At 42.2% G+C, this 23907-nt stretch overlaps 1 protein-coding gene across 7 annotated transcripts in view; it reads left to right on the top strand.

Annotated features, from left to right (window-relative positions):
- ITPR1 (inositol 1,4,5-trisphosphate receptor type 1) overlaps positions 1 to 23907 on the top strand; it is a 331871-nt gene that overhangs the window by 23275 nt on the left and 284689 nt on the right. For all 7 annotated transcript variants that reach the window (XM_047746291.1, XM_047746284.1, XM_047746265.1 and 4 more), the window contains exons 3-4: positions 220 to 327; positions 5074 to 5144. In XM_047746291.1, coding sequence (XP_047602247.1) covers positions 236 to 327; positions 5074 to 5144 — 163 coding nt within the window. In that variant the 5' untranslated portion in view covers positions 220 to 235. The remainder of the gene's footprint in view (positions 1 to 219; positions 328 to 5073; positions 5145 to 23907) is intronic.

Genomic DNA, 23907 nt, shown 5'->3' with positions numbered 1-23907 from the left:
TGGTTGGAATATCCTGAAATAAATGATATATGGAAAAAAATGTTGTTGCATATGTCCTTGCTTGGCTCGTTTGAGTGCCTGCCTGTCACACACTCATTTAAATTTGACTTTTAAGTAGGGTGCTTTGGAAAATTGAGTGAAGCCAACTCTCAGTGACTTTTTTCCCCCCTCCGAGCATTTCTTTCCCTCTAATAATGTTGCATATTTTACTTTGTCTAGGCTTTTCGAGAAAGACATGTCTGACAAGATGTCTAGTTTCCTACATATTGGAGACATTTGTTCTCTGTACGCGGAAGGATCGACAAATGGATTTATTAGCACCTTGGGGTAAGAGCTCCTGATTTCTTGTGTGGCAGGATTTCTTTAATACCTCTTAATGCCGGCTTAAAAATGAATTTTTCTAAGATAAGAATGTTACCATTTGATGAGGCTTTTCCAGGGGCAGTTGGAATCATGATACCAAATCTCATGTTAGCCAAGTTTACCTCTGAGACAAAAATACTGTTTTCTTGGAAGTCCTGGAAGAGTAAAATCTCATTAATTAGGACCCTTGTAATTCAGAATTTATTATAATTTCCTATTCCTTATATAAGGGGGGAGAGTACAAAGTCTATGGGATAAAATTTTAGGATTATTCTTTTTTTTTTTTTTTTTTTAAAGATTTTATTTATTTATTTGACAGACAGAGATCACAAATAGGTAGAGAGGCAGGCAGAGAGAGAGGAAGGGAAGCAGGCTCCCTGCTGAGCAGAGAGCCCGATGCGGGACTCGATCCCAGGACCCTGAGATCATGACCTGAGCCGAAGGCAGCGGCTTAACCCACTGAGCCACCCAGGCGCCCCAGGATTATTCTTTATAGACCCTAAAGAAGTGCTCTTTGACTTTCATAAAAGCTCTTATTTTCATATGCTGACTTGTTTGTCATTTAAGGAAAGACCAGAACTTCTCAGATGCTTATCTCTCTTCTTTGAAGCAGAACCTTGCCGATTTTAAATTGCAAAGTGCATTTGAAAGTTACATGTTACACAAAGTTCTGTAAATCAGATTTTTGTTCTTTTGTGCTGTCTTCAATTTTTACCCAACTTTTAAGAGAGTAAGTACATTCCACAATGTCTTTATTTGATTATCTTCTCCCTTCTCCTTCTCTCATTGTCCAGAAGAGGAAAGGAGAAGTGAAATAGCCCCAAACACAGAAAAAAGCAGAATGGAGAATCAAGATGGTTAACTCCAGAAGGCGTACGAATGGTCTAGATTGTCTTTGTGTAGAAAGGAGGAGTTAGGCCCCGGGGTGTAATTGTTGAATTTGGCAGGAGCTGATCTCAAATTGGGGAGAGGAAAGCCAACAGCTTCCCTAAGAACCTAATTCTTAGAGCAGCCAGAGCCTTTCTTTTAATCAAAGCTATTATTTAAAGCATGCTTGGTCTCTGGTATTTGTGCAGAATGAGTACTCTCGGGCTCTCATTCAGGTCACTCCAGCTGCAAGGAGCAAATTATTTCACATATAGAAGTATAGCTTAATTAAACTTCATTGCATAAAGATTTTGTTTTCAAAAGTCATCTGATAAAAAGCAGTCATCCGTGACTCTGATCCCTAAATCCAGTGACTGTTTCTCAGTCCTTATCTTTTTTTTTTTTTTTTTTTTTTTTAAACCTGTCTACACTAAAGACCCACTCTTCATAATTTATCTTCCGTGGGTTTTGGCAAAGAGGCCCTTTGCTGCCCATGCCTCTCTGATTGTCCCTTTTTTTTCTTCTTGGCTGATTCCTTCCTTTTCCCTTCCCTCCTGTTGGAATCCTCCATCCTCTTGCTTTTCAGCAGGTAAAGCAATGGTAATAAACAGCAGAGGTCGCCACTTCTGTGAGTCCTGCGGATGTGTACAACACTGTGCTAAGGACTGTCCACACATAACGCCTTGAATTCCCAAACACATCTGCATAGCAAGTACCATCATTTTTGCTCTTCATGAAGGCAAAGCCTCTGAGCTTCAGAGAGGTGAGGTCACCTGCCCCAGATTCCACAGCTGTGGGTACTCCAGACTCCAGGACCAGTGCTCGTAACAGCTGCCCTTGGCAGGGTCGACTTTCCATTCCCCACCTTTTCTGACCATCCATCTGTGGCAGAATTGGCTCACCAGCCTCCTCAGTGCCCACAGCTCTTACCTGGCTTCCTTGTGAAACCTCAACCCCACCTTATGCCTCATCTTTTCTCTGGGGTCCTGATTTCTTGTCATAGTGCCATTAACCCTACAGTGCTTACGTTCAGTCTATAGCTGAGCCCACTTGTGGCAGCCCCTGAAATCTTTCATGCTGCCTTGCTTTTCATCCTCTTCCATAGCATCCATTCTTAGAATCCCTATCAGGTACAAAATCTTTGCTTTATAAGAGTTTTCCTCAAGTATTATAACAAATTATTATTATTTTTATTTTATTATTTTTTAAATTTCTTTTCAGCATAACAGTATTCATTGTTTTTGCACCACACCCAGTGCTCCACGCAATACGTGCCCTCCCTAATACCCACCACCTGGCTCCCCCAACCTCCCACCCCCCGCCTCTTCAAAACCCTCAGGTTGTTTTTCAGAGTCCATAGTCTCTCATGGTTCAACTCCCCTTCCAATTTCCCTCAACTCCCTTCTCCTCTCCATCTCCCCATGTCTTCCATGTTATTTGTTATGCTCCACAAATAAGTGAAACCATATGATAATTGACTTTCTCTGCTTGACTTATTTCACTCAGGTATTATAACAAATTATTATTGTTATTTTTTTTAAAGAAATTATTGATAAGGTCCCCACCCCTGCCCCCACATTTTCCTTAATGTGCAGATGGTCAATTTTGAATTTTGGGCTCTAATACTTACCTCAGAGGAATATTCCCTTGGTTCAAAATGGACTTGGAAACTAAAGTTTAGCTTCTTTTTCCTTTTAATATTTTTTTTTTTAAGATTTTATTTATTTGTCAGAGAGAGAGGGAGAGAGAGAGAGCACAGGCAGACAGAATGGCAGGCAGAGGCAGAGGGAGAAGCAGGCTCCTGCTGAGCAAGGAGCCCGATGCGGGACTCGATCCCAGGACGCTGGGACCATGACCTGAGCCGAAGGCAGCTGCCCAACCAACTGAGCCACCCAGGCGTCCCTCCTTTTAATATTTTTGACATTTCTGGAGCACCCATTGTGAATGACAGTGAGTGACCACCCTGTTTTTGTGGAACTTGGCATCTAGCTCCCTAGCCACATTCTGTTTATATAGATGGCGGTTACCTCCCCAGTGGCTTTATTGACTCCTCGAGTTTCAGAGCTTGAGCCGGACCTTGGAGAGCCCGTGTGCATGCACATGTGTATCAGAGGCGTGCTTCTGAAAGTTCTCAGACCCCATCCTGGAACACAGCTTTGAGAGGCCTGGGGATGAGGGGGACCTGGTATCAGGAAGTCTGAGGAACATCACCTTACTTGAGACTCCTTGAGACCAGCTCTATAATTTTACAGATACAGGAACCGAGACCAGGAGGGATGAAATGACAATTGTCGTCAAGCTGCTCGTGGGCGGCCACGTGCCATCTACAATTCATTTGTCTTTTGGGCTAGGCTGGGGCCCTTTCTCTTATCCCTCCACCTTGAGAACTTGCTAAGTACTTAACCCAGCACTGTATTGGATTCCAAGGCACTCCCCCACTTCACATACTATGATAGCTCTGGTGGCATTACTATATTTACACTCACAAGGGCTTCAAATGGGAGTTTTCTGTATGCACATTCTGTTCTTGACTTTTTGCATAAAAACTTGAGCCATTGACCACATTCTTCTTCTTCTTGAGGGAGAGAGATCTTGTGTCTTATACCCAAAGGCAGCAAGGTGCTGGTGGGTTACTCTCGCCACTTTGATTCACACCAAACACAAACATATAACTGAGCACCTAGCCTGGGCAGGAAAATGTACCAGCGGTGGGCATCTTTTGGGCCACAAAGCAGGCAGCTCTGTGCCCCTTGGAAGCTCTTAGCTTACTGCACCATTTGTGCTTCTCCAGTGAGGTGAGGAAGACAGGAGGAGAGGCAGGGAATGCCGGCTCAGAGGGAGCGCCTTCATGGAGAAGATAGGGGCTCTGAATCAGCCTGGAAAGACAGGCCAGACTTTAGGAGGTGAAACAGAATTTTGGAGGAAGGGGTGATTAGAGTAAAGGCAAACTATTTAATGGTGCCTTGCCTTTGGAATAAAGAGCAACACAGACTAACGGAAGGAACCCTGGAAAACTGAAGTGTATGAGCAGGGAGCAAGTTCTGTGGTCACTTTGCAAATGACCAATACCAGTTTTAGGAACTTGGAGAAGTCATTTGAACTTCTCAGCCTCAATTTCCTCATCTGTTCAAAAAAATACATTATTTTAAATCTGTTCTAAAAGAGTTGTACATGTCAGTTTGGTCAGTCTGAACTTCTAAATACTGGGTCTGTATATAAATTGGACCTGGTCATTTATTTATAACTTTCTGCACTTTCCCTACCTCCATGTCGATTTCCAGTAGTTCCATATGACTCTCTGCCAGCAGCTTCTCAGATGGCCTCAGGCACTGTTAGTTCCCGGCTGTATTTTGTTCTTCTTTCTCTTAGAGCCCCTAGGTTATATTCTCTTTTTTAGTTTGCTTTTGTGGCTCTCGAACTAGTCTTGAGCTCCGTCGGGGCAGGGCCTGGTTCATATTCATCCTCACGTCACGGGGCCCGGCACTCTGCCTGGCACTGAATGGACCCCTCAGCTACCATAAGCTGAATGCCCTCACCCCTTGCTACGCCTCCCGACTTCAGCATTTTTGCATGTTTTGCTCAAATCCATCATGGATGTGGTTAAGGGAAAAGAGCCACAGAAAACGGTAGGTTAATGTGTGCATTGCAGGAGCAGAACCTGGGCTTTTGGATTAGGTGTAGCTCCCTGTATGGGAAGCCTCTAGTGTAAACGGCCTCCTAGCAGGGGAACACGGCCATCCAAGTTTTGTGTAGGAACAGCACTGGATATTCAATTTTTGCATCGTGCTTAGGTTTTGTTTTCTTAGACTTGGCTTGATAGAGCATTTTTCTTTGTCTTCACAGTCTGGTTGACGATCGTTGTGTTGTCCAGCCAGAAGCTGGGGACCTTAATAATCCACCCAAGAAATTCAGAGGTAAGTTGATGTCCTTCTTGGAGTGGGTACCTCCCTCCTTTGGAAATTCATCAAGTGTATTGCTGTGTATGTGTGTGTGTATGCGCGTGCACACGCGCTCACACACATGTGTGTTTAATAAGCAATTGTAGGTTTATTTACTTACATTTTTTTACAGTATGATTTCAAGTCCAAGCTTTGTGACCTTTTGAAAATGTGTAAATAAGCTCAGCGTCAAGATTGGAATGGGCTTTCATTAGAGCCTTCATTTGGATATTACATACATGTTGATCAGTGCAAATTCAGCCTAAACCCTTACATTTGTGCACCTCTGTCCCTAAACAAACAGGATTTCTGGGTCTCATCACAAGGAACGTGTTACTGCAGCCAGTCTCACTGTGCCTTTGGGGGCTCTGGTATTCTTAGATGCTTCCACCTGGAAGGAGAAGATGTCTGTTATTGCACTTAGTTTTTGTTAAAAGACCTAGGCAGGACACCCTTCCTACCAGTAGCTTCCCACTACTGGTTTTCTTTCTAGGCCTCTTATATTTGGTATCTTCCTCTGAAGGTAGCTTAGTTTATTCCAGAAGGTGCTTAAAATATAGTTGGGATGTTAAGAGGATAAATGTTTTGTTTTTCTTCTTAGCTTTTGTGGTTTGTAGTTCTCAACTCCAGCTGCATAGTAGAATTATCTGAGGGAGATTAAAAATTAAACAGGTACTCAGGGCCCCACTCCAGACCAATCAAATGAATCTCTCGAGGTTGGGACCTGGGCACTGGCATTTTTTTTAAGCTTCCCAAGTGATTTTCTTAAAAAATATTGAGGTGGGGTTGAGAACCCATTGAGTTAGGGTTTAACTCATGGCCTCAGTCCCAGAGGGCTCACACCTTGCCATTTTTCGGTCACATCATTTGAGTGGTAAGTTCTTATTGTTAATTGATGTAGAAACTGTTTGACTTTTGATAAAAGCTAAAGGAATTAGAATAAAATAGAAGGCAGACGTTCAGATGGAGAGAAGCCATTTAGAAGATGTTTGGTGTTGGACTGCATCCAGTTGGCATGAGACTATCAAGAGAATATTTTCACCTGGGAGGTGGTGAGGGGGACTGTCGAAAAAGAAAATTGTTGCCATAAGCCCTGTGTGACAGGATCCTGAGCAGCTGTGGCTCCTGAAGCCTTTTCTTTCCAATTCTTCCTTCATGGCTTTTTCCAAAACAGAATCCCAAATGCAGCAGAAATAAAAGATTTGATCTAATAATTTTAATCCAGGCAGTGACTTACAGAATTAATTCTCTCTGCTGAATAATAAAATATGCCTCAGTTTATCTTCTAACAGGGCCAAGATCAGTAGACTCTGAGCCAGGTGCTGTGCTAAGCGTTCTGCATACATTTTTAGCACATGGGCTCCTATGTCTGCCTTGGGAGGGGATTGAGGTCCTCAAAGTCTGTGGTTAAGTGTCTTGCCTGAGGTCATACAGCTGGTGATAGATGGGAGTAGGAGCTGTAGGTCTCGACTTTGGCTAAAATCACCTGGGGGACTTAGGAAAAATACTGATGTTAAAGTTCCACCCTCAAGGATGGTCATTTAATTTAGGATTGATGGTTCCTTTCTTCTTATTCTTATTCTAAAAGCTTCCCAGGTGATTCTCCTGTATAGCCAAGGTCAAGCACCCCTGCTAATAGAGCCTGGCCTGTCAGCTCCTGGCTTTATTACTTAGGGGTGAGCTGGGTGGGGTGTGGCTTTTGCAGCTGGAGCCAAGTAGAAGGTACTCATTGCTTGGGTCCAGTGTGAGCACTTACCCCATTCTGCTCATAGGCCCGCTAGTTGAGAGAGGAACCTGGGAAAGGTGTTCATGCCCTGTACAAAGTGAACTAGTGGCTATTTGAATATGGGTTTAGAATGTTAAAATAAATGGGACCATAGCCAGGGAAGTCAGAAGACGTACATGTTTTCCTGGTACTAGGGTCAAAGTGCCTAGTGCTTCGATAGATATCTGATGGCCGATTGAAGGGACTGTTTTCAGATAAAAGTGACAGTCTGATAGAGGCTGATTGGAAAGAACCAAACTTTGTTTATGGCCCGGCCTGGTTCTACGGGTGGTCACATGACTGGGTCCTGATCTGTGTTGACTGCTTGTCCTCATAAATAACGGTTTCTAGGTTGTGAGGTGCTTTGCACTTGTGGAAAAATCTGGTTCCAAGCAAACTCTGCTGCAGGCTTTGCAAATGTAAGTCAGGACTGCCTGGGTTCCTTGTGCCGTACCCGAGGCTCTCGGCTGGCAGGTGAGGGGCCCAGGCAGAGGGCCGCAAAGATCTCTCCCTTGGAATCCAGGCAGTGAGGTTTTAAACACTTTCCTAAGCAGCCCTTCAGTTCTAGTGTAGCATTTCTTGAAAAAAAAAAAACAACTTTTTTTTAACGTGAAGAAACTGATTTCTCTTTTGGAAGAGATTATTGCCTTTCCAAATACAAGTGATTTTGAAATTGAAGTAATTTTGATGTTTAGAAATTGTGCATAGGGCAGTTGGACAATTTGGAGGCATTTCTAGTCCATTTCCTTGCCGTGCCATTACACCCTGGAGTTTAACAAACACATATGGAAAAGTGAGATGCTGGCAAGCGGCCGGCTAGGATGATGGAGTCTTTATCTGAGCAATCAGCAGAGCTACATTTAGTCATTTGGGTTTGTTGTTGCTTCCATTGTTTCCTTGCCAACTTATTTCCTATATTGAGAACCATCATAACCTGTTCTTAAGTAAATGGAAACCAAAGGCCTATTTATGTAATGCTCCCTGTGGCTTCTGACTTGGTGTTTTTCATTTTGTGAGCTCCTCTTGAAACCTGCCACTCTCGTGGTTAATAGCATAGGCCCTGGGACTGGGCTTTCTGGGTTCAAATCCAAGTTCTTAGCTGTGTGACCCTGGACAAATTGCTTAACCTCTGTGAAGCTTGGTTTTCTCCTCTGTAAAATGGGAAATGATGTTAGTCGCTACCTCATAAGGTTCCTGGGAAGATGAAATGTGTGTTTCACATTCAGTACTGAGGAAGCCTGGCCTTTGGTTCAGGACTCAGTAAGCCTTAGTCGTGTCTTTTCATTGCCAGTACTTAGCACAGAGGCTCATACTCCTAAAAGGTGGCAGAAGGGAATCCTGTACGAATCCTTTAGTGATATGAGAGTATTGTTTCTCATTTTTGTGTTTAATGCTTTTGTGGGTAGGGGTGTGCATAGAGACCAAAAGGCCTAGATTTGAGTCCTGGCGTTCCCATGTATAGGCTAAGTGGCCTTGAAAGATTAATTTTTCTGAGCTTGCTTCCTCACCCATAAAATGGGGGGAAATAATTTCTTCCTTGTAAATACCTTATTTGTAAAGGTAATAGAATTGAAGGTAATATGGCTAAAGAGCCAAATAGAGGACATAGTTGGTACACAAGACCTGGTCAGTGACTGGTAGCTGTTATTTTCCCCAGTAGATGCAAAAGAGTAAAAACCTTGAACACATTTGCTTCTTTCTGATGGGTCAAAGTCCATTGCCAAGTGAATTGGGTTTTTTTGATGATTCCCTTGAATGTATCTTCTGCCCCGGACTTCATCTAAAGGAAGGAGAGATTGGGTGAACATCTGGTTCACTTAAGCCAAGTCTCCTTCATTGTCCACATGAATTTTGGACAGTGGCCCCTGTACTCTAGGTGATGACAAGAGCAATGATGTAGTCTAACTCAGTCGCTTTAGTCCTTTAGCTAATGTGGTACCATTTGGAAGCATTGGTGTCCATGGCAGGTAAGACACAATATCTCTTCTCCCTGATTTGTGCTGGCTTTGCTCATAATCTTGAAAGAAGAAGGAAGACAGACAGATTGAAACCGGCAATAGAAACTTTGTGGTTACGGAATTCCTTCTTTAGATGATGTTTTCCTCTTCCATCCCCACCCGTCCCTTCCCCCTACTATATATAACAGCATCTTCTATAAAGAAAAGAAGGAAATTAACTACCAGTCTTGTTTTGATCCCAGAAACTTTGCTGTTTTAAATGCTACTTCTAGGAGTGTTGGAGGAGAAACAAGACCTGGGGCTTTTGGGAATTAAGATCGGCATTAGTGTTGAACATGCCATTTGTTGTGTAATCTGCTTTTTCATACTGGGGCAACGGTCAAGTTCTCACCCTCAAAACTTCGTCTTCTCCATTCAGTTCAAGAGGCCAATCTTGGCCCCAGGTTTTTTGTTTGTTTGGTTTTTTATCTTAGATGCTACCATATCAATGTGAGTGAAGAATGAGAAGTTTTTAACTTTGCAGGAACCCTTTAGTTTCAGAAGAAAAGTTGTTTGCAAGGAAACTCAGCTTAACACAGGGAGAATTTTGGGCAGGGAAAGGTGAGGACAAAGGAAGCATTCTGAAATCATTCCATGGTTTATATGAATTGGGGCAGAGGTCAGAGATCAGGCTGAGAGTGTGGATGTTCTAGGTGTTTTCCTTGTCCCCTGTTTCTTTCTTCCCCCAATCAAATTGCTTTCAAGGAAAATAACCCACTCAGCTAAAGTGTCATGAAAATGGGTGTTAAGCTCAGGGGACATTGAAGCCCTACTATGTCCCAGCTGTTGGCCTTGCTGAGGAGAGGGGACAAGATGAGTTACACAGTCCCCCTTGCTTTCAGGAGTCTTGGGATTTTATGGAGAAACAGACCCACATTATAAATAATAGGAGCCAACACGAACAGATCATCTGCTTTGTGCTGAGCACTTCCCATGGATTACCTCTTGTAATCCATGTAACCTACCCATGAGGTGAGCTACGGATGTTCCCATGATGCAGTTGAGGAAAAGCGTGCTCTTAGAAATCGAGCGACTTCCCCATAGTCTGTTGACTGTCACTTACAAGGATTATCATTCATTCCACAAACATTATCAGATGCCTCCTGTGTGCCAGCTGTTTAGAGTCCCAGGAGGAAAGGCACATTCTCAGGGAGGTCAATGCCAAGCCACAGTTGACATCTTTGAGGAAGTTGTCTAGAGTAAGTTGTTGTTCACACTGCAGCTGTTTATATGCAAACAGAGGCAAAGCACATGAAATGTCTTTCTACAAAGTGTAAAAATTGCCCCTCTGGTCTGTCGTCTGCTGGGGCGGAGTACATGGTAATACTTCTCATGTGCATTCTCTCATTCAGCTTTGCAGCACCTCCTCAGCCCAGGGTGCCTGGTGCCTTTTGGCTGATCCAGGTTGAGCATCTGGCCCCAGTGTCTTATGGCCTGTGGGTGTTAGAGGGAGGCCAGAACCCTCTTCCAAAGGCCCAGAAGCAGTGCTCTTACTCTTCTGTGCCCTCTGGCCCCTTTTCCACTCAGCACAAGGGCTCTTCAGGCTGGGACCCCTGTCACCTCCAGTCTCTAAATGAAAGTGGGCCAAGTTACTGCTTTTCTTCTGCTGTCTGCTGAAGCTCTTAACTTGGATTTAGGACCATGTAAATGCGGAAGAAATCCAAACGGGAAGGCGAAAGCCCTGGATCCTTTCAACTTAATGCGTTTTTAACTACCCCCAAGATGGTCTGTGCGCTACGCAGCGTGCTACCTACAACTTGAGTCCTCTTTGTAGTGGGCGTGAAGGTCTGGACCAGTATAACCGTGTCTCTGCGTATCTCCAAGTTGACTGACAACTCCTGATTGCTCAGCAAGTGTCTTGCTTAGAACAATGCCAGCCCGGAGTCACAGTCTCAGGGTGATACTGGGAAGAAGCAGCGTATGTTGCTTGGCTATGACAAATTTGGACCTAAAGCTCTTGTGCCCTTGTCACTTTTACTGTGATTTTTCTCCGTCCCAGAGTGCTTGCACTATGTCGGCCCACCTATTAGGGGTCTTGTGGACTTAGTTAGGTGTCTTGGTTGCGAAAAAGAGGTTTCACATCCCAGGCAAGCTCTTGCACACCTCAGCAGCTTCTAAAGGGGTCTCAAATAAGAGTGGTATTTTTCATGGTTTGGGGGATAAGAAGTATTGAGTACCTACAGCCTATTTACCTGATCATTGGCTTGCTTGTGTTGAGGTTGAAGTAGGCAGTGGTTCTTAGCCCATGTGGGAGGACTGCTGAGGCTGGAGTGAGGAGCACCGCCTGACCTGAGAGCCAGTGTCCAGCCCAGTGTCTGCTGCCAACTGCTACGATACCTTGGGGGAGTCATTCCATCTCTCGAGACCTCAATTTCCCTACCTGTTAAGTGAAATGTAGGCAAAGTAACTTCCTAGATCCCTTCCAGCTTGAAGCTTTGTGACCGGTGGCAGAAACAGGCCAGTTAACATTTCACAAGAGAGCATTGATGTTCAGGAGTCTCATGCTGTCCAGATGTAGGTTTTGGTTTTTTTTTTTTTTTTTGAAGATTTTATTTATATATTTGACAGAGATCTCAAGTAGGCAGAGAGGCAGGCAGAGAGAGAGAGAGGAGGAAGCAGGCTCCCTGCTGAGCAGGCAGCCCAATGCGGAGCTCAATCCCAGGACCCTGGGATCTTGACCTGAGCCGAAGGTAGAGGCTTTAACCCACTGAACCCCACAGGTGCCCTCAGATGTAGGTTTTTATTTCTTCGGGATTGCAGATCTTCTTGGTCAAGATAAGACAAATGGATGGAAACAGCTAGGCCTTACTCTGAGGACAGATGGGGACATAGCCAGGTCTTGGGTTGCAAAGTCTCTGGCCTAGGGTGACCATAACAAACTCACTGGTTTAGCTTTCTTTCAAATCACCCTCCTTTGCTGCATTGTCTTAATTGTTGCTAGGCAACAGCCTTTTTTTTTTTTCCTTTTGGAAAGCATTGAAGGGATGAACCTATATCTTAGTTTTAAATACCCACATGCAAAGGGGGAGGGCCTAACTTAAAATTTGTTCTTTTGATTCCAATCCATGACAGGCCTCTTACAGTGGGGGTAAAAGGACTTAGTTTCTGCCTGTCTTGTTAAATAAGGCAGAAAAATCTGTCTGTTTTAGGTGCTTGTTAAGGAAACACTTTGAAGCACATTAAAGGTTTTATGTGTGGTTGTGCGTGTGTGCAGCTGCTTTGGAGAAAGTCTCTTTTAACTTTGTGTTCACAAAATCAATTCAAATTTAATAAAAAGATTAGTAGGTTTTTTTATAATCATCATTTCAGACTTACCAGCTTATCTCAATCTTGCACCAACAGACTCCATTTAAAGGGAACAACACTGTAATTTAAATCCATTCCCCAGGCAACATAGAATGCTCACTGTGTGTTGCACATTCACTGGGTTGATGCCTGCTGCTTGATTACTCTGGGGTCCCCACACATTGCCGCATGTGGCCCTCACTGGATTTCTGCCTACTTGCTTGAAGCTTCGAGATGCATCTCTGAAAGCTCTGGGCATCCTACACTTGGGCGCAAGAGAGCTTCTGCTTCCTTTGATGCCCTGGATAGCTTCCTTTGTGAAGATCAGAGTCACCCAGGGAAATTAAGCCCCAGACCTCTGTCCTGTATTTATTTACCCATGATAATTCATTTGCTAATGGGGAACAGGTTTCAACTTCAGTGCCTGAAATACTTCCAGGGCAATGAGTCCCTGGACCTTTTCATCTCATTGCGTCTCAGTATTGCTCTTGGGGCTTCCTCCTTTGGGATGGTGAGCGAGTATCATTGGGTCATACTGTCATACTGTTCTATGGTTCTTCTGAAAGGAGAACACAGTGGCTGATTGAAAATTTTTTCTTTAGGCAGAGGCTTTTAGAATCCTGTCTTCAGAACATTGATGAAGATAGGTGGTGAATCATTTGAGCTTAAGATAAATTTCTTTCTTTTTTTCCTCTTTTTTGGATGGATATGGAAATTAGATTTAATCTCCTGGTGTCCAGGAACAATTCTTTGTCAAAATTGGGATTGAGGGCGCCTGGGTGGCTCAATCACTAAGCGTTTGCCTTCGGCTCAGGTCATGATCACGGAGTCCTGGGATTGAGCCCCGCATCAGGCTCCCTGCTCAGCAGGAAGCCTGCTTCTCCCTCTTCCACTTCCCCTGCTTGTGTTCCCTCTCTTGCTGTCTCTCTCTGTCAAATAAATAAATAAAAACTTAAAAAAAAATTGGGATTGGGACACAGACTGGGTTTCTACACGCACTGTCTTTTAAGCTAGGCAGGTCTGTTTGGGCCATAGATTTAAAAAGTATTATTTATTATTATTTTTAAAAAGATTTTATTTATTTATTTGACAGAGATCACAAGTAGGCAGAGAGGCAGGCAGAGAGAGGACCCTGGGATCATGACCTGAGCTGAAGACAAAGGCTTTAACCCACAAGCCACCCAGGCACCCCTATTATTATTTTTTGACCCTTACCTTGTGTGTTGTTTTCTGTAAATAATAGTGAATATCTTATATAGTGCCTATGTATATTCATTAATCTATTTAATTCGTGTAGTTACTTTTGTATTCGTTAATCTGTTTAACCCTTTTAATAACTCCTTAAGACAGCCATAGTTAACCTCCTCCTATAGATAAGGGATCTGAAGCACAAAATGTTGAATATTTGGTACAGGATTGCGGTAGGTAGAAATGGCAGAGCCAGGCTTTGAACCCAGACAGTCTGATATCAGAAAACCTCCTAATACCTACTGTAAACTGCTTTTAGAAAAGGACTGGTCTTCAAGTATTCCTTCACTAAATTGCAGATTTCTTATTGCATTTCCTCTTCTACTTGAGCAAGATAAGTCCTTCTGAGATGCACTAACACGAGAGTGAATGTCCATATACTAGAGGAATGAACTACCTGCCTGCTTACCAACCTGGAGTATGGTGTTTACACAGCTGTTTTCTATTTTGTCTCCATAGCTAGATTTTGGGGCACCTGGAGGGACCAGACCTTACCCTGCACTCCTGGCCCAGTGCCTGGTATAATGTTGGTCCTTAGTTAAAAACTGATTGGGAAGGAATTCATGTTTTTTCTGAGAAGATTTTCAGTTTGCCCTTTGCTACTAGTGTTTCTGTTGGTGACCTTTAAGTCGACAACTGACTTTTTAACATGGATGCTGTTTCATCATCTCCTTCCACATTACCTGAGTCTGGCACTTCTGAAAAGATTTTTTATAGTTGACTTGTCTTCTCCCTAGAACAGTGGATTGGCCTTGCTTATCCCCTGAGGGTGCCTTCTCTTTGACCCGCGTTGTTGGATCTCTTTTCTCTCTCTGCTGCCTATAGTTTTGCGCGATTCCTTGTTTCACTAAATTTTCATGATTGTGAAAAACGAATCTTGGTTAAAGAGCTTCCCCTTTGGTGCCTGGCCTCCTGGTAGGCCCATGGCTTTTGCTCTTGACCGTTAGGGCTTCTTTGGGCTGTGGGTGGTGGGATTATCCCCATTTTGTAATTGTGCACCCTGAACCCAGCAAGGGTCAGTCACCAAGCCATACTCAGAGTTTGAACCCACATCTGGAGGGCTGGAGAGTCTCCAGTGATCCACTCGAGGAGATAAATAGAGCTGCACTGCTCAGGAAACATTTGGGGCCTCTTACCAAGTCCTGGGTTCAATGCTGACATTTAAGGGACATATTGCTCAATGGGAATAAAACTCAAGGAGGGGTAACCAGGAGGATGGATCGCAAAGCAATTGTATTCATGTTACACCAAGAGCAACGGAGAGAATTTAAGCCGTTTTAAGCCAGCTGGAGCATTTCTCACTTAAGTTCTTGCACTGGCCTCCTTGTTGGTTTCTGCATTTCCTTCTTCGCCTCTGTCATGGGCCCCAGTGTGGGGCCACCCTTCACTGCAGCCACAGGAATCGGTGTTGATCTGATGATGTCACTGGCTGGGTGGAGCCCCGGGCTGTTCCCTAGTTGTGCTTAGGATACACGACATACTTCCAGGGTTCACAAGGCCCTGCGTGAGTCACTCTGCTTACCTTTTGGCCTCATCTGCAGTCTCACGCTACGTCCTGTGCTCCCGCCAGACTGATTGATTTCTTCCTGGCAGTCAGTGTGCTTGCTCTACACTCTGGGCCTTTGCATGCCCTTTTTCTTTGTGCTGAAGTGATCTCCCCATCTCTGTCATTCCTCCTGGGACCCCCAGTCTCCCTGATGCCCACCGTCCTTCAAACCTCAGACATCCCCCCTGGACTATCCTTGCCAGCCCCTTGTGTGCAGATAAGCTGTTCCTCCTTTTCAAAGACGCTGAAGCCAGACTGCTTGGGTTTGACTCTCGGCTCTGCATTTTGCTGGCCCTGTCGCCCTGGACCCATTACTTAGCCTCTCAGTACCTCTATTTCTTCGGCTTGAAACTGGGGATATGACTGACTGTGTGTGCCCACAGTGTTTTTGTGATGATCACATGAGCTGATCTGTGTTAAGCACTTAGAGGAGCACCCGGCCCCAACTACATGCTGTAGAACTGTTTGCTGTTACGGCTGGTTTGTGACTTTACTCCCACCCAACTCTGGTTAACTGTGAAGTCTGAAGCCTGTCTCCCTGAAGGCTTTGTACAGGTCCTGGATGATAGTAGGCTCTTAGGTATTTGTAGAATAAATGAAAAGAGGCCTCTAAGGCATTGCTTCTGAAAGGAATGTGCATAGAATCCACCCAGAGATCTTGTTAAAAACACAGATTCCCATTCTGTAGGTCTGGGGTGAGGCCTGAGATTTGGTCATTTCTGACAAGCTGCCATACTTGTGTAAGGCTCTGTGGGTCAGCTGTCAATCTTCCCTTACTTTAGGGTTGTCATATGGAAGACGGATGTCCTGCACCCAGAACAATAGAGAATTAGGGTCAGCAGATAAAAGTGACCAGAGGCAGGGTTTCAGATTTAAGGAACTTGATTCTAAGTGCCAAGCTATTGCTCAGGGAAGAGGCCTGCTTCAGATAATTGAGTTTCCTCTCATTCAGAGGAGACTAACTATTTGTCAGGGATTTTGAAGAGGGGAATTTTAGCTTGGGGACAGAGGTTAGGTAGATGATCCCATTGGACCTAAGTGTCTGCTTTCCCACCAGAGGACCCAGCTGTTCCTTCTGTTTTTGCTTCCTGTGGAAGCCTTGTGGTTGGGGGCATCGGGTCAGCAAATAGCTGGGGAGAGAACAGATACATGCTCCAAATGAGAGCCTTGCAGGGATCCACAAATGTGTTCACTCTGACCAATAGAGAGCATTGCAAAGTGGCGGAAAGATGGAATTATTGACTCTTTGAAAAGATGAACGGATATGAAAAGTGCCAAATCTAGTTTTAATGAGTATGTTTGGTGTAGTGGGGATGCCACTGTGGGGCATAGTGGTTAGGAGGGTTGGCTCTGGAATCAGATGGGGAGTCAGGTCCCTACCCCGCTCCTTAATTAGTTGTGTGACCATGGGCACATTACTTAATCTCTCTAAACCTTGTTTCTCCAGTTGGTAACTGTGGTTAATAATAGTATGGGACTGATTGGATTGTTTTCGGATGAGGTGGTGCATGGTTAGCAACATGCTGAGCACAAGCTAAGCACTGAGTAAGTAGTAACTGAGTAGCCCTCATGAGTAAATTTGCAATTAGCAGCTCGCAGGACGTCTCTTGGGAGGGTCAAACACAGGCCTTGCCATCTGGTATAACACTGATGTCTGTTGTAGTATTTCGGTATGTGGATTATACAAAGGTATCCATAGCCACGCTTTATAACCTTCCTGAATGTCTTAGTAAATTTTACGGAGTGTGTCTCATAATCAAGAGGGAGCTCTAGATCTTGTTGGTTTCTGAAGAGAAGCCATCAGGCCTTTTTTCTACGTGTACAAGCCTTGATCAGAGCCTCTGTTACTGAAGGGGCATTTGCTCCAGATGGTAATCCTGCCTTATGTATAAAATTACAAACCTAGCTGAGACAGGAAGTTGTGTTTATCTTAACCCAAGCAGCAGGCCTTCCAGCCACTCTTGACAGACAGGAGGAAGATATTGCCAATCTGCTGTTTTCCTGAAAGTCCCCCGCTCCCACACCCTGTGTGTTTGTTGTAGGTTCGGAGGGCGGGGTTCTTGCCAGTTGGCCTGCGGAAGGACATCCTCCCTGGCTTTGAGAACAGTTGGATTCTAAGGAGAAGGGATGTCCACTGGCTGCTTCCTTGGTCCTATCAGCCAACACAAAGACACCTCTCTCCAAGGCGAGAGGCCAGCATGGCTCCTCTTGAAGGCAGAAATTGTGTTTGTGTCCATAGGCTTTGGTTTGGGGACATAAGTGGAGCATGGCCGCAGGTATGGGGAGAAAAATTTGTCCCTTCAAAGAGTCCATCGTTTTTCCTTTACAGAGCAGTAGCTGGAGGTCCGTGTAGGAAAAACTCCAATTTGAGCAGTTGTAATAATTGAGAAAATAAATTGGGCAATTAGTCCTCTTTTTGAAATTTTAAAAGTTCCTTTTTTTCATCTGGTATTTTTCCGGGTACATTTGAGTTCCAATTTGGGTGCTTCTGAAATGTCTTGATGTTTTGTGCTGCTAAAATTATGTGTGTCTAAAAATGTTATCAGTGATGACACTTCTATATAAGCTCACTTGGACTTATGCTAGCAAATTTCTTTGAGGTCCTCCCTTCCCCACCAACCATTCCCAGGAACGTAGCATTTCAGGTAGAAGTAAGAAATAGAATAATCTAGCCTAGGTCTAGCCATCCAGTGGAGACCTCTCTCTTGAGAACTTTGCTTCAGTTTTGTCGACGAAGAATACTGGGGTTTTGTTGCCATAGTTTCAGTGAAAAATTTGACCTTAGCTACAATAACATACAGTTAGAAAGAACTAGCTAATCGGTTTTCTAAAATTAGTGTTCTCTAGTACATAAACCAGTAGGAACAGAGTATTTAATTAAATATTATACAAGGATATAAAAGCCCAAGGGAATGCAGTCCTTGATCTGGGCAGGGGGAGGGAGGAAACCCCTAATCGTCCTTTACTGCTTTCTTGTAAGCTAGAAAAACTTTTCCTTTTTTCTTCTTCTTCTTTTTTTTTTTTTTTTTTTTTGTTAGCTTTGACTTTATTTTCAGATCTGTCAGGGATGAATATATAAAGCTTGTTGAGAGAGCAAAACAAAACATTCAATATTTTTTCCAGTTGTCCCCTACAGGGTACAGACTAACAAGGCAAGATGGGAAAATGATGTTGACCGGGACCCTGACAAGGATACTTGTTGGTGATCTTGTAGCAGGCTTGGTGAGAAGGAGAGGCATTTGAAAAGTTATTTCCCATCTGAAATCTGGGTCTTTTGAACACACAGGTTCTAGATTCTTGTTCCTTTGAATGCTTAATGTGTGAATAAGGAAACAACGCCTTCTTTTTGGCGCTTTATCCTGAGTTCTGAGTACAACTGTGTTCTCCTTCCTTCAACCCCATCGTCCATTAAGTCCTTGAGCCCCGATTTAGCCCCAGGCAATGATCTGCATGTAGATTATATAAAATTTGGCTTCTCTTGTCACTTGACTATTAAGAACCCCTGCATTGACTCATCTTTTTTGATGATGGCTGAAAACGTTACCAATATTGTGTCATCCCAGAAGGTTGTGGTACCATGTCTTGAATGAAGCAGGTTTCAGGCCATATATTGATACCTCTAGTTGACCTTCTTGTCTAATTTATCATCACCTGCCATGGATGCTGCCGAGGTGCAGTTGGGTTACTCTGTTTGCCAGGTGTCTTATTGATGGAGAACATTACTCAGGTTCTTCTGGAACTTTGTTACATCTCCTTGCCGGTTGCATCCTGGTAATTGTTCTTTCTCAATTTCACGTGTATGATTTCATTTTTTTTTCTTTTACCTTAAAGCAATTAATTATTTAATAGGATTTGAAGTGTGGGGCATTATACAAGGGAATATAAACTTTCTTCAGCATTTTGCATGTTTCTGTATTGGCATCTTAACTGTTGCAGTGGAAAATATGTCCTTGGCAAGACTCTGAGAAACATAGTCCCAAAGGTCATTGGATTGTGCAAGCTTCTTGACTATTTATAAGGTCATCTACCTGAGCAAATATAAATGGTCCCTGCTCTGAGGGAATTTGCAATCTTATGAGGAGAGATGAGTGAGAACTAGTTTGAGGATTATTTTTGGAGAATGTTGAATCCCACACATATTTTTATTCCCCTGATGTTCATTGTTTTCATCTAGTCCGTCAGTTCACTGTGCCCAAATGATTTGAATTCATCTTAATAAAAGCTTAAGAAAAAATGCAGTTAGAGAACTTGCTGGAAAAACAACAGCATGCCTTTTAAAGTACTTATGGTTGACCTGGCTTTCACTACCTATTTGTCCGCAGGCCCTTGCATTAATACAGATAATCAAGTTGATGATACTTAAGCAAATGTCATTAAAGAGGTTGGATGTGGCAGGCTGGTTCGGGGCAGGGTGAACTAGTCAGGTTCTTTATTCTGGGTGATAGCCTGCTTGACTTAGCTTCAACAAAAAGGGGACTTTTATTGTCTCAAACAGTCCTGGCTGGACAACTGAATTGCATGAAGGGCGGGAGGCAGCACGGGCCCAGGAATAAACCCATTTCAGGCACCAAGTACCTTTAGCAACCTATGTATGTCTCTTGTAGTTCCCTCTCTGCATTTGCGCTTTGCGTTCTTGTCCTGTTCTCATCTGCTTTAGGGTTATACTACACTCTTAAAATGACTTGTGGAGTGTTCTCTGTTTTTCTGTTCTCTGGGAGAGTTTCTGTAGCATCAGAACTACCTGTTCCTATACCGTTTGGTGAGTAAAGCAGTCTCAGCCGTGTGTTTTCTTTATGGCAAGATTACTGATTTAGTTTCTTTAAAGAGCTATTTCTTCTTGGCTCAGTTTGGTAAAATATATGTTTCTAGAAATTTACCTAGTGTCATCTAAGTTTTCTAATCTGAATATCCTCCTAGTGTGTTGTTAATTCTTCAACGATCTGGTTTGGTCCCTGTGGTGGGCTTAAGAATGCCCTCTTGACACCATGATGTCCACTTTGTAATCCCTAGAACTGGTGAATATATTACTTTATTTGGTAACAGGGACTTAACAAATGTGATTAAGTTAAGGATCTTGAGATGGGAAGATTTTCCTGGATTTCCAAGTGTGCCTGATATAATCACAGGGGTCCTTGTAGGAAGGAAGCAGGAGGATTAGAGTTAGTCGTAGGACATACAGGAATGGAATCAGCGGTTTCGAGTGAACACAAGCAGGGCAGAGGGAGAGGGACAAGCAGACTCCTTGTTGAGCAGGGAGCCCAGTGCAGGACTTGACCTGAGGATCCTGGGATCATGACTTGGGCTGAAGATAGGCACTTAATCAACTGAGCCACTCAGGTGCCCCAAAATGTTTTCTTATATTTGCTATTGTTTCTCGTATGTATGAGTTATTTAGAAGTGTTTTATATTTCTGCTACATGGAGGACTTCCACTTTTAAATTAAAAAAAGTTTTACAATTTAGTTGTATGTTGATCAGATAATAACTGTCAGATCAGTTCTTGATAATTGGAGAGGCTTGCTTTATGGCTTAGCATGTGACCAATTTTCATACATGTTTCACCGTGTTTAAAAGAATGTGCATTTTCCATTTCTGGGATGCAATATCTTATACATGAATTCGCTAGGGTCTTTGTTTGATCTATCTGTGGTTGAAAGACATTTGTTAAAATTTCCCACTGTTAATGTTTTGGAGTTATGAAACTCTTTTATATCCTAATTATGGTGATGGTTAAATAGTACATGTATGTGTCAAAACTCATAGAACTGTATACCAAAAAAAAAAGTGAATTTAACCATATGTAAAAATTTTTGAAAGGCTTAAAAATTTCCTGCTATGGCAGGGAATTGTAATCTTGCCTTGTAGTTTGTAAGGTTTTGTTTTTTTTAGTTTCCTGAAGTTATGTCACAAAAGGGTAACACTTGGAAAACTGTTAACTTCCAGGTGAACTAAACATTCTCCCATTATGTAGGGAACATTTTATCTATTATATTGAAGTCTCTTTTGTCTACTACTAATGTATGCACACTAGAATCGGTTTGTTAGTATTTAATCGGTGTAATTTTTTCTTTAACGTGTGAATTGTCATTATGTTTTAGAGCTATCTCACAAACATGAATAACCAGATTTTTAAAAGTATTCTTAACATCTTTGTCTGTTAATTAGAATCTTTGGTCTACATACATTTGTTGTAATTACTGATGACTTTGGACTTAGAATCTTAGTTCGTGGGTTTTTTTTTTTTTTTTAAGATTTTATTTATTTGTTTGACAGAGAGATCACAAGTAGGCAGAGCAGCAGGCAGAGAGAGGGGGGGAAGCAGGCTCCCGGCTGAACAGAGAGCCTGATGCGGGGCTCCATCCCTCCTGAGCTGAAGGCAGAGGCTTTAACCCACTGAGCCACCCAGGAGCCCCTGTGATTTTCTTTTTTACCTCAATTTTTTTCCCCGTTTCTTGCCACCTTTAAGTTTCATTGAAGGTTTTGTTTATTGCTGTCCTTTCCACTTTTTTTCCCTCTTCTAGCTTGAGGGTTATACTTTATATGTTTATTATAGCACTTACCCCAGATATTTTAATGTTATGTTTAATTAAGCCTAATGTTAATCACTGTCATTCTTTTCCCTGCTATAAGGACCTTAGAACATTTTAAGTCCTGTCACCCTCTTAGTATATATGTTCTTGTCATTCATAATGTTAGTACTTTATTTAAATGTGTATATTCTAATATATATTCTAATGTATATTCTAACATATATATATATATATATATATATATATATATATGTATATATATACCAGTATGGAGGCCCACTTGTGGTTATACATTATTGGAGTGGTGGTTTTTATTTTTATTTATTTATTTTTTTTTCTGTAGCTAGTACCATACTCAAGATAGACAGGTTACCTTACCCTCCCATTTTTCAGGGTGAACTGGTTTTTCATTGACTAAGGTATAACTCCTTAGAGATTCAAACTTACGCAAGGGTGTCTTAGAAGAATTTTGACCTTGAGTAGGCTCAAAGTTTTATCTTATATACCCAGGACAGGTATCAAAATGGGAGCTTAAGATGACCAGGTTTTCTACATAAGTGCAGGGTAAAAATGTGATTTTGTTTACAATGTAATTTTTATGAAATTGACTTACATATTAGTATTTATCAGACCTCCTATCTGGGGTAATTATCTTTCTGCTTCAGGAAGTTCCTATATAACTTAGAACATCTGTTAGTGGTAAATTCTCTTACTTTGTTTGAAAATAATCATTTTGTTTGTCTGAAGATGTTACTTTTATTTTCAAGGGATAGTTTTGCTTGATATAGAATTAAGGTGGATAGGCACTTTCTCTCAGCTTCTCTGCTTTTTTGAAGTTCCATTTTGCTGTGAAAAGTAATTGACAAGACTTGACTATCTCTCTGATTGATTTTATGATCTTCTCTTGGCCTTTGATTTTCTCCATTTTTATTGGTATGAGTGCAGGTAGTGGTTTGTTTTCATGTATCCTGCATTGTATTTGTTAGATTCCTAGACTTGAGGTTGCTTTTTTTTTTGCTAACAGTGGGAAATTCTGAGCCTTTTTCTATTGGAATACTTCCTTTCCCATTGGTTACCTGAGGAGCTTTGGGTAGGCTATGTTCCTTAATGTCTTCTTCTTTTTCATCTTTGTTCCTTATGTTGCACTCTGGGTGATTTCTTCTGCTCTATTCTTTATTAATTCTATTTTAATCTCTTTATTCTTTAAGAGTTTAATTTCAGTTATATTTTTAATTTTTAAAAGTTCTCTTTTTGTCTTCTAAAAATATTTGGTCATTCTCATTCTTCCATATTTTCAAGCCTCTATTTTATTTCATGTTACATAAAAACCATAGTTTAAAAATACCTATCTCTAATGCCAGTAGGTAAAATCTCTGCAGATGTTATTCTATTTTCTACAGTGGTTCATTCTAATATTGGTGTCTTGTTTCCTCATGTGTTTTGTAATTTTTCTATAGTGACTCATTCTAAAAATGTTGTCTTATTTCCCTATGTGTTTTGCAATTTTGACTATTGTGTTTCTTGTAAATGCCGGCTTTGGGACTGACTTAACTCCTAGGGATCTTGTTTTCACTTCATTATTGGCCTCTGGATTCCCTACTAGTGAAATATTCAGTACATGGTTTAAAAATGTGTTGTAGTATTTCATCTAGCCTTTTTCATGTTTTAATTGAGTGTCTCATTCAGGATAGCTAGTTTGTTATACTGTTAAGAAATGGAAGCACATGCCTGCTACTTTTTGTCTCACTGCAAGCTCGTTTTCTTGGTAATGGAAAACATGGCTTCCAGTAACTCCTAAAATTTATTATTTTATAGCTTTAATAACTGGAGAGAGATTGATTTCTGTTGTTCTAATATTCAAAAATTTCAAGAAGAGGACTGGTTGAACTTGGGTCAGATTTTTTCCTCTGGATCAATCTAGGGCCAGAGATTTAGGGTTTTATGTGTTGACCTGGAAGCTCCTAAGAAAACCATCTGTGCTAGAATTGTTCCTAAAACAACAGGTATTGGACAAGTGATCCAGGTGTCTACTGTGGTGGTAGTCGGGGAGAATAGATTAACATTTGAGTCTGTTAGAAATGATTTTTGACTGAGAATGAGGGAAAAATCCATCTAAGAGTCACTTAAAACCCAAGGACACTTATTGTGAGTTAGAAATCCAGAGATTGGCAGTACCAAATATAGTGAAGGACTCCAATGTGTTCTTTTTGCTCCACATCCTCAGAGTGGATGTCTATGGGCTTATCTTTTCCTGGTCTTGCCACCTCATGGTTACAGTGGTGGTGCTCTTGGTGTTACATGGTTACAGTTACATGGTGCTCTGTGGCACCAGACATCCTGTTTGCATTCATGGCAAGAATAAAGGGGGT

This window comes from Lutra lutra, chromosome 1 (assembly GCF_902655055.1).
Source record: "Lutra lutra chromosome 1, mLutLut1.2, whole genome shotgun sequence".
Lineage (NCBI taxonomy): Eukaryota > Metazoa > Chordata > Mammalia > Carnivora > Mustelidae > Lutra > Lutra lutra.
The sequence above is the reverse complement of the archived record's forward strand: the minus strand, read 5'-3'. Positions and strand labels throughout refer to the sequence as shown.